At 49.3% G+C, this 11,085-nt stretch overlaps 2 protein-coding genes across 3 annotated transcripts in view; both read left to right on the top strand.

The window, feature by feature from the left end:
- Positions 1-5,306, top strand: part of LOC119590428 — an 11,013-nt gene extending 5,707 nt beyond the window's left edge. Inside the window, 4 exon segments of the mRNA XM_037939096.1 lie at positions 1-15; positions 3,401-5,083; positions 5,085-5,132; positions 5,134-5,306. The exon segment at positions 1-15 is cut by the window's left edge and continues 140 nt beyond it. Of these exon segments, the coding sequence (XP_037795024.1) occupies positions 1-15; positions 3,401-5,083; positions 5,085-5,132; positions 5,134-5,193 (1,806 nt within the window). The 3' untranslated portion in view covers positions 5,194-5,306.
- A 5-nt stretch (positions 5,307-5,311) lies between these two features.
- Positions 5,312-7,481, top strand: LOC119590438. Of its 2 annotated transcripts, XM_037939108.1 has the most exons (3): positions 5,312-5,916; positions 6,190-6,418; positions 6,480-7,481. In XM_037939108.1, the coding sequence occupies exons 1-2, from the start codon at positions 5,398-5,400 to the stop codon at positions 6,394-6,396; spliced, it is 726 nt and encodes a 241-aa protein (XP_037795036.1). In that variant the 5' UTR covers positions 5,312-5,397; the 3' UTR covers positions 6,397-6,418; positions 6,480-7,481. The 2 variants fall into 2 exon arrangements, with proteins under 2 accessions (XP_037795036.1, XP_037795031.1); XM_037939103.1 differs by having other exon boundaries at positions 6,190-7,481.
- The last annotated feature ends 3,604 nt before the right edge of the window (positions 7,482-11,085 follow it).

Below are 11,085 nucleotides of genomic sequence, written 5' to 3'. Positions count from 1 at the left end.
CTGCATCACCGCCAGGTACACACCCCCCCGCGGCTGCGGTCCCCCTCCTCCGCGGGCGCCGGGGAGGTGGCCGCGCCGAGGGCGCAGAGGAGAAGCAGTAGTGTGGGTGGCGGAGTGCAAGTGCATGGCATGTCTGGTGGTGTTGGTGATCACGGTGAGGCTGACGGTGGTGGTGGCGGTAGCACTAGTGGTAGGACGCGTCTGTTGAGCGGCGGCAGCGGCGGGAGCAGCTCCAGGGGCAGCCAGACGGGCATCGACAACCCGTCGTCGCAGCCGGAGACGCCCGAGAGCTGCGTGCCGTACTTCCTGCGCAACCACCGCTCGGCGTGGCAGTTCATCCTCCCCGAGGTGGTGCACGAGATGAAGCAGAGCCAGCAGTTCGCGGCGCGCGACCCCGGCAGCGACGTCCACTCGCGCACGTCCACGCTCTCCAAGGCGTCCAAGAGCTCCTTCCACCCCGCCCGCTCCGCCCCCTGCAGCGACGCAGCGCGCCCCGACCTGGTGGGCTTCGAGGCGCAGCTGCAGCCGCTTGCGCACTCCCGCAGGAACTCCCGGGCGCCTTCCTCCAGCCGCAGTACCTCCATCTACTCCATCCCCGAGAGCTGCCACATGCAGACGACGCCGCGGCCGAAGGTGGTGCGCCCCAGCGCGCCGCCGCCGGACCCCCCGACGCCCAAGACCTCCAGCGGGTCCCGCCACATGCGGGCGACGTCGGCGGGTGGGTGGGAGTCGTGCGCCGTGGTCCAGTACTCCCCGCAGGCCGGAGGAGGCTTCGTGGTGGACCTGGACTGAGGCGACGCCCTTCGCTTCCTTGTAGTCGTAGTCCCTTCCCTTAACAGTTACCAACTTCCCTCTGCTCACCCAGGCGCCGCCCCTATTTATTTAGCATCGTGATCACGGACATGGCTGGGGCGCGGCGCCAGTAGGCATCGAACTCGGGAAACCGAGAATCTCAGTGTAAAAGCAAAACACGCGAGTGACAGTGGACAGCCCACGTGCTGTCAGCGGACGCGCCTTGCGTCACTCTCGCTGGGACACTCACGCTCATTTCTCGAGAAGAACATTTCCTGTGGCTCAGCTGGCACCCCGCTCCGCCAGCCGGGAGAGTGCCACAAACGCTCAATCTTATGTACTATCATGTACTCTCTCTTGTACATTGTTATCCCATACCTACACAAATTGTCGGTGACATTTGTGTACATTTTTTTTTTCACACAGCAAATAAACCAAAGAGAAAGTATTTATCTGTCTCCTTTCGCATGACAGTCTGATTCCCTTCCTTATTTTCCCCTCCAAAGCAGATTATAAACTCTGCTGAGACGTTTGGTAGAAGACAAGAAAATAATTATTATGATGCACACTAATTATCAGTCTTTCTAAGTAAAGAGGATATGAATGCCGGTTGCAAAAGACCGACCTCATACTTAATGGAGCTTTGTAGTGTGGCGCCCATACTTACCTCGGCGCTAGAGTTTGACATGACTTCTAGGATAATGTTTTAGGATGATGAGTCATTTTTTTCTGGTTCAAGTGTAGCTGTTTGACTAACTGGATGTCGGATGAGCATGTTGGTGTGGCGACGGAGAGGTAAAAGTCAGGTTTAGGTTGGTTTATTACACGATTTTTTTTCCTTCTTTTTCATCGTTGCTAATGATTTATGTCTGTCTGTCTGTCTCTCTCTGTCTCTGTCTCTGTCTCTGTCTCTGTCTCTGTCTCTGTCTCTCTCTCTCTCTCTCTCTTCTCTTCTCTCTCTCTCTCCTCTCTCCCCCCTCTCCTCTCTCTCCCCTCTCCTCTCTCTCCCTCTCTCTCTCTCTCTCTCTCTCCTCCTCCTCTCCACTCTCCACCCCACCTCCCTCCTCTCCCCCTCCCTCCCTCCTTCCCTCCAACCCTCCTACCCACCCTCCTACTCACCCCCTTTCCCTCCTTCCCTCCCTACCCTTCCTCCCACCCTCCTTCCCTCCCTCCCACCCTCCTTCCCTCCCTCCCTCCCACCCACCCTCTCTCCACTCCACACACCCTTCCACTCCACACACCCTCTCTCCACTCCACACACCCTTTCCCCATAGTGACACATAAGGCATGTTGTCAATGCAGCATCAAAGAACGAGTGACTAATCTTCGTCATCTGGCAGACTCTTAAGCCACGACCGTTTTCTATGAGACAAGAACGGGCACACCCAAACAAACCTCCTTACAGCCGCGGTGTCAAACGGAATGCACGAACACCAGCGATTACATCCTAGAGAAAAGATGTAATACAGCATCACTGCATCCCGGGCGCTACTTCAAGACGATACAAACAACGGTGATTTCCCTCTCCCCTCTTCCTCCCACCCACCGCTCAAAAAAGAGAGAAAAAAAGGAAAAAAACTACTGAGAATTGAATCTTGAAAGCATGATTCCACACTGCATGAATGGTACAAGTACTTAACCAACACTGAATGATCACCTACGCATAGTCTTCTTCCTACCCACCTGTGCATGACACTTCTGCATGATTTTAAGGATCAGCTGTTACCTCCTTCTAGTTCTTCAATGATTTATGAGGGTGAGTAACACTTTTTTGGCTTAATGAGATAATCTGGATTGTTTTTTGTTTTTCTGTATTTTTTTCCGAGTTGAGAATAGCTTATTGTTTTTGCAGTTCTTATTTTGTTTTATTGATTAATTTCCTTTGGGTATATTCATTATTTTCTTTTTCTTTTTCTTTTCTCTCTTTCTTTCTCTCTCTCTCTCTCTCTCTCTCTCTCTCTCTCTCTCTCTCTCTCTCTCTCTCTCTCTCTCACACACACACACACACACCCCACACACACACACACACACACACACACACACACACACACATACTCATTCTCTCTCTCTCTCTCTCTCTCTCTCTCTCTCTCTCTCTCTCTCTCTCTCTCTCTCTCTCTCTCTCTCTCTCTCTCGTTATTACTGTTGTTGTTCTTTTTGTTATTTTACCGTTGTTATTGATATTATTATTGTTATCATTATCATTATTTTTCCCTCTTATCATTATCACCATCAGTCATTATCATCATTACTATTATTAGTAGTACAACTACCAATTCTACTTCTGCTACCAGTAATATTCCAATTATTTACATTTATTTATTTGTTTATTTTTGGAACTCCATCACTGTCAAAAACACTTGTACAGAAGACATCATCATCATCAATAACGGTATGCTCACAGAAGACATACATCAACATAAATTAGTTTTCGAAAAAGACCAAAACATTAGCCATTTATCACAAACCATTTCAAGTAGACCATGACATTCATTAGTAATTTTGCACGCACTATTATCAGCCACTATCAGCTGTGCCCCTTCCGCTGCCCCAAAGAGCCTCTGTCCCCGTGTCCCGCGTATCCTAACGAGCGCTGTCGTGTCCGCAGGAAGGGGGTCCTGACGCGTCGCCGGCCATCGAGGACGTGCTGGCGCTGCCCGACCCGGCCGGCTCGTCGGCCTGGGTCTACCATCCCGAGGAAGATAAGAACCCGACGGCCCTCTACCCGATGGGGCTCGACCTCCTCTCGGACTTCCCCGACGGCAGCCGCCGCCCGCCCGCCCGCCACGCCTCTTTCGCCACGCCGCGCTACGCCCGCGTGCACCATCGGCCGCAGCGCGCGCAGAGCTTCGCGGTGCGGCGCGACGCCAGCATGCCCGACGTGTACCCGGCGCGGCCGAGCCCCGTCGTGTGCCCCGAGCTGCCGTTCAACACGCTGTCGTCGCAGTACGCGCGCCCCAACGCCCGCCGCATCCACCGCTCCAACTCGGTGAGCGGCCGCCTCCTCCTGGGCGACGACGCGGGCGCCGCCACGCTCAGCCGCAAGTTCCACGCGTGCTCGCTCGACGACCTGGACGCGGCGCCCGTGATCGAGGTGGGCACCTTCCCGCGCGACCGCAGCATGTCCGAGCAGAGCCTCGTGTCCACGTTCCAGGAGTTCCCTCCCGGCGGGGGCCTCGCCGCGCAGATCCACCGCACTGCCAGCGTGCAGGAGCGGCTGCTGGACGGCAAGAAGGTCCTCACGTCCTTCGGCCCCGTCAGCAGGCCGGTGGTGCGCGTCGTCAAGCCCAAGGGCCCGGCGCCCCCGCCCCCTATCAAGCCCAAGCCCAGGCTGCAGACGACGCCCATGATCCACCAGGCGCAGCAGGAGTACGACGAGGCGCCGCACCCGGGCCTCGACGCCGCCACCGCCGCGCGTTGCGACGAGGAGACGCAGGCCTACGAGAGCACTCGCATCTGCGCCGCAGAGATCGCGCCGGAGCCGCCGGTGCGCACGGAGAGCCTGCTGCGCGACGCGCACCCGGGCATCGCCAAGCGGGTCACGGCGCTAGAGCGCGCGCTGCCGCTTCCGGTCATCGAGGAGAACATCAAGAACACCCGCAAGCGGCCGGCGCCGCAGCCGCGGAACATCCTCCCGCTGCACTCCGACGGCGAGTCCTCGCGGGAGGCGTCGCTTACGCGCCAGCAGGACCGGAGGCCCCCGAAGCCCGAGAGCGCGAAGCCGCCGCGGCCGGAGGTGCGGAAGCCGCCGCGGTCGTCGCTGCTGGAGAAGCCGCCGCGCCTCGCCGACAAGAACATGATGATCGCGCGCCCGGGCCCCGCGGGCCACGCCGCCCCCGCCAAGCCTGAGCGCAAGCGCGCCGAGGGCGACAGCGCGGCCAACCTGCGGCGCCTGGAGGAGGTTCTCACGAACATCCTGGACCACGGCGCGCCGCCGCTCCTGCGTGCCACCAAGTCGGACGAGAACATCGCGGAGAGCGTGAAGGCGGCGGACGCGAAGGCGCCGAAGGGCATCCTCAAGAAGGGCCCGAGGCCGCCCTCGAAGCCCAGCAAGTACGAGGTGGCGCACCGCGAGGCGCTCGAGGACTCGCGCGCGCTGCTCGAGCGGCTGCCGCGCGGGGAGCTGCAGCGCAACAAGATCGTGCTGCGCGTGCCGTCCTTCCGCACGGCCGGATGCCAGACCGAGGCGTACCGGCCGGTGCGCCGCCGCGCCTCCTGCGCACAGACCAACCTCAGCGTCGCGCCGCGGTACCGCACCGACACCGCGGCGCCGCCCGTCGCCAAGCCGCCGCGCGCGGCGCCGGCCGAGCGCTGGGGCAAGGGCGGCCGGCGCGAGGAGTCCCCAGGAGGCGGCGGCGACGGACGGGTCGTCGTCGTCGGGCTACTCGTCGCCCGAGGTGAGCAGCAAGGAGCCGTCGCCGCCGCACTCGGGGCCGCCGTCGCCCGCGTCGTCGTCGGCCGCGCCCAGCGACGAGGACGAGCGGCGCTGCGGCGACGCCAACGTCACCGTCATGAGATCAACAAGGGCGACGCGGCGAGCGGCCGGGGCGCACCGCCGCCGACCGCCCGCCGCCGCGCCCGCCCAAGCCGCTGCGCCTGCGCCACATGTCCGACGCCGCGGCGCTCGTCAGCAGCCAGGGCGGCCTGCTGGTGCCCGTGCACCGCAGGACGGCGCAGCTGCCGCTCTACGAGGACGTGTTCGGCCTCGCCGCCCTCACGGAGAACGTCATGCTGCTCACGGAGGCCATCAACCCGGTGCTGGTGCACGCGACGCGGCCGCACGACGGCGCGGGCGCGGCGGGCGGCGCCCCCTCCACGGCGCCCAGGGTCGTCGACGTGATCCGCAAGACGCTGCAGGGGCCGACGTGGGACGGCCGCACCGCCGTGCTCCCGCGTCCCAGACCCGCCCTCCGCACGCACAGCCTGTCCCTCCCGCGCCCCTCCGTCACGTCCACGGGCCGCCCGCACGCCTCTAGAGGGTCGCGGTCGCCCTCGCCCGTCCGCCGGGAGGAGCAGAGGCAGCAGACGGAGAAGCAGACGTCGGCCTCGTCCACCGCCGCCTACCTGGCCTCGCTCGAGCTCCTGGCGTCCCACTACAGGCACCAGGCGCTCGCCAACGCCAAGGTATAGAGCCGCAGGGAACCCCGCCTGACTCTTTCTAAACTCGTAACTGACTCTCATCAGCAGATTTAGAAGCGAAATAATCAAACAGAAATAAATGGATATAAATAGATTCAGTATTTAAAGACATTTATCATAATGATTCATTTCTATAAAAATAAATTAGATAGATTCAGTAATTAAAGACCCACATCATAATAATCCATTTCTAAATTCAAATCAAAATTCTAATTCACTTCTAAAATAATAACAAGTCTAATCCATCTAACCCAACAGCAATTACAGCTGCAGCAACGACTGCTCATGCAAACAACAACAACAACAACAACAACAACAAACACAACAGCAACAGCAACAGCAACAACCTCAGCAACAGGAACAACAAGAAGCGAAGTTAAAAGAGGAGACGGAGGAAGTGACCGAGGCGAGTCCACCCGCAGAGGCGATTCCGAACGCTGCTTCGAACGGCCAGACTGCGAGTGAATCCCGGTCTCCCATTGAACAGGAGAGCGAGTGTTGACCTGCAGTGGAATCCTGCGAGTGAATCCCGGTCTCCCATTGAACAGGAGAGCGAGTGTTGACCTGCAGTGGAATCCTGCGTGTGAATCCCGGTCTCCCATTGAACAGGAGAGCGAGTGTTGACCTGCAGTGGAATCCTGCGTGTGGACTTCCTTCTAATGTTTGGGTTTCTTGAGAGTAAGGATGGCGAGTTCTCGGATGAGGTGGCGGTTGGGTGCTGGCGACGGAAGGACGGTGGTGATTGCAACGAAAGGATGTTAGTGTTTGGGGCTTTGCAACGAGGAAATGTTAGGGGGTGAAGTCTGCAACCGAAGGATTATATTTGCAACGAAAGATTATTAGTGTTTGAAGCTTTTACAATGAAGCAATATTTGTGGGTGACGTCTGTAACAGAAGGTTTATGGTGTTTGCAACGAAAGGTTATCAGTGTTTGGGCCTTTGCAACGAAGAAATATTAGTGGGTGAAGTCTACAACGAAAGGATATGAGGTGTTAACGATTTGCAACGAAAAGATACCAGTGTGTGGAGTTTGCAACGAAAACATGTTTGGAAAGCGGTAATTTTCTATTGTGAGAAAGAGAGAGAGAAAAAAATATATATAAAGATTAAGAGATGCCGTCGGTTTGTATGAGAACACAAAACAAAAGCATTTTCTTGCATGTACATATATATATACACACATGCTTTTAAAGACACGTCTCTGTGCTAAAGTTACTAAAACTGTCAATGTGGAAGAACAAAGCGAAGTTGCTTCCACATAAGACAGAGTTATATGTACAAAAAATCCCAAAGGAAATTGTGTGTCTCTTTTTTCGATTTTTATTATACCTGAGGAACATTACTTGATATTACTGAACAGCAAAAGAAGCGCATGTACATATTTTAGATTACGATGACCTGTCAACAATACATACTACAAATATATCAATATTGTTGCTCCAGACATGAATGCAATTGGATCATTTACTGAAATTCGGCGTTTTTGTGTTATAGGATCAATGGCTTAAAGATTCTATTAATATGAATAAATAAACGGATCATTTAATAACTAAATGAATTAATATATATATATATATATATATATATAATATATATATATATATATATATAATTATATATAATATATATATATATATATATATATATATATATATAATATATATATATATATAATATATTATATATATATATATATATATATATATATAATATATATATATATATAATTATATATTATATATATATATATAATATATTATTATATATTATATATTTATATGAATATATATAAATATATATATATATATCATATATAAATAGATATATAATATATATGATTCAATATGTATTGATGTATTATCATATATGTATATATTTGAATAATATATTGATATTATATATAAATTCAAACTTAAAATTATATATATTACAATGTATATTAAATATGTTATATATGTATTACTATATAAAATAATAACTAAGATCAACTAAATGTATGACTATTAATAAGTACTTCACAACATCTTATCACTGACAATCAAATCAATAGAACATCATTTTAATTCAAATCAAAAGTAACTCACATAAATATAAATAATAATCATAAAATTCATATTGTTCTGTCATATATGTAATACATTACTGAACAACTTACAGAACTAAGACTAGAAGTACACAATAAAGTAATACTAATAGCACTACATCAACACAATACAAACAATACACTACACACAACACACAACACGACACACACACACACACACACACACACACACAAACACCAACACTCACAACACAAACAAAAACAACAACACACACAACACACACACAAACACACACAATCACAATACACATACAAACACTACATCAATCAACAAAACACAATGCAATCAAGATAACCAGTAAACTGTAAGTGAGTTTGTCTATATACATTATAGACATACATAATGAACTATGAATTCGGTTAGTAAAGGTGATATTTTTTATATAGACTATTTGCCTATTACTGTTGTATACTATACTAGATTGTAAATAAGAAATACTGTAATATATATTTGTTCTTAGGGACGTATGTGCACTATTTTCCTGTGGTATATATATATATATTTCATCTTGCAAATAAGTCATATTTTTTGGCTTTTTCAAGCTTTAACTACTTTTCTAAGTGTACTCAGATTTTATCAGAATAAATTTCTGGAATAAATACCCGGCTTTTGTATAATTGAGTAACCTCTTATATATATCCTGAAGTATATACAGTTATACAGTTTTTCATTTACTACAAAGTCAGTTTAAAATACGAATCTGTGAAAAGTGAAATTGATATAACAGGTGTAACATTTATATATATACATATATAGCATTTATACAGATATATTCGTTATATAGATATAGCATTTATGAATTAAAAGATGAATTTCAGGCACAATACGGGAAAAAAGAACCTAGGATAAAGGTACCAGAGAAATCACTTAAACTATCCAGCTTCAAATACCACTTCCAACATACACTAATGGCAGGAAATGATACATGTCAGTCAAGCCCTTAATTATATCATGGATCTGACCTTGGTTGATATTAGCAACATTGCGATACAACGAAATATAATCATATATCTCAATTAGCTTCCTGTAGAAATATTTCCTGTTATGCATATAATGACAGAATGGTGGTCACAGCGTGTATATTGAAAAGAAAAAGAAAAAAATAAATCAATATATTGAAGGTAAAAGATAAGAGATTGATAAAAGGAAGAATGGGAAAATGAATAACGAAAGGGGAAAAACAATAAAGTAAAACATTAAGACGGCTGGTTGATAAAACAGGCAGAGAGACGAAAATGGGGGAATTAAGAATAGTTTTTGATGGTTAAAAGTTGAAACAAATAAATGTGCTATACATCAAAGATCATATAACACTATGGTAAAGAGAATGGTAAAACTCTACTGTGTTGATACTAAGCTACAAAAAAATAATCTAGTTTGAGCATCGTGGGTGTTTCTACCATGGTAAAGTAAAATAATCATAAATCACCGATTGCAAATCATCGGCTTCTTTTCCGAAACTGGTAACTGGGTAATTAACGACTGAACTATGTCTGCGAAAGTTCCGCGAACCAGAACTGTTTCGGGTTCGGTTCCCTCAAGAAGTATCGGTCGGGTCAAGAGCCTTTGTGAATTCATAGGCTTTCAGTTCGCTACGAAGTCGGAGTGGGTGAGGTCTCTTTAATCCCTCCTCCCCCCCTCCCCTCCCCACCCCTCCCCTCCCCTCCCCACCCCTCCCTCCCCTCCCTCCCCTCCCCACACCTCCCTCCCCTCCCCATTATTATTATTATTATTATTATTATTATTATTATTATTATTATTATTATTATTATTACTACTACTACTACTACTACTACTACTACTACTACTACTACTACTACTACTACTTAGCTGGAAACATAGGATTTCCGGTATCTGTTACCCAGAGAGCGACGCACCCCTCAGAAAAAAGTCCCCCAAAACAAGGTGTGCGAAACTTAAAATTCAAACCAAACCTTTTCATCGTCTATTTATCGCTAGATGTACCCCCCTGTTCCTCCCCCCCCCCCCACTATCTTATTAGTACTTTGTGCCTACTTGAAGAAAACACGACGTTAAGAACTGTGAGTGTCGTGGCCTGTCTCTAAACTATGACATGCAGCGAAATTTTCCGTCATTTCGCGGTTAATATGAAGCCGCAGCAGCTGTACCGGTGTTTTTTTTTTTTTTTTTTACCATTTCCTATGCTCTATAAAGATTGCAATGTCCATTTCCCTCTATCTCTGTGCGTCGCTCTCGGTAACATTAACCGCCCCCGTGCTTGTTTCCCGTGTTGTGCGCCCCCGTGCTTGTTTCCCGTGTTGTGCGCCCCCGTGCTTGTTTCCCGTGTTGTGCGCCCCCGTGCTTGTTTCCCGTGTTGTGCGCCCCGTGTTCTATGCTCGCCATGTTGACTATAATGCAACGATGCAGTACAGCCCTACACTATTCCTCCCGGAGTTAAGCGTAAGTCCTACACCAATATTCCCAAGATTAGCTTCCGTAAATATGAACTCCCCCATAAAGTTTATATTGGTGTTCCGTCAATATCAAATGGCGTTTTGGCCATCTAAACACTGCCGCTCCACAGCCTGCTGCCCTGTGTACACCCAACCGGGGCATGACCTTTCAAATTACTCTGCTTAGTCACACACGTGCCAAAAGTATCGTGGTTTTTGCCACAGTACTTTATATGACCTTTGATGTCTAGCACATTTGTTTTAACCATCCATTTCCCTACTTGCTTTTGGAGACATTATTGGAATGGAAGAGTATTGTCAGAGTAAGGAGCTGTAGGAGAACCACAAAGAATCGATCCCACTTGGCTGAGCAAAAAGAGGACTCCAAAGGTTTGCAGAAGTAGATGCAGTAGAAGGACGAGGGCGGGAGGAAGATGGGGGTGGTGTGGAGTGAGATAGTAGTGTGGAGAGGACAATAAGGATGAATAGTAGTAATAAAGGGGGAGAGGGTAGACAGTGTAGAAGACTGTACAGTAGGAGATGGAGTGGAGGATGTTGGGAGAAGGGAAGGGGTGTATTCTGCGTGGATAATTCAGAATGGACACAGTTGACAGCAAATATTAAGGAAGGGGTAT

The sequence above is a fragment of the Penaeus monodon genome, chromosome 3, assembly GCF_015228065.2.
Source record: "Penaeus monodon isolate SGIC_2016 chromosome 3, NSTDA_Pmon_1, whole genome shotgun sequence".
In the NCBI taxonomy this organism is placed as follows: domain Eukaryota; kingdom Metazoa; phylum Arthropoda; class Malacostraca; order Decapoda; family Penaeidae; genus Penaeus; species Penaeus monodon.
Note: the sequence above shows the minus strand (reverse complement) of the source record. Positions and strands in the feature narration are given on the sequence as shown.

Excerpts from the sequence above, each read along its gene's own strand:
- LOC119590438 (XM_037939108.1), top strand. The coding sequence starts at position 5,398 with ATGTCCGACGCCGCGGCGCTCGTCAGCAGCCAGGGCGGCCTGCTGGTG. Across the intron at positions 5,917-6,189 it reads AGGCGCTCGCCAACGCCAAG|CAATTACAGCTGCAGCAACG; the intron begins GTATAGAGCCGC and ends CTAACCCAACAG.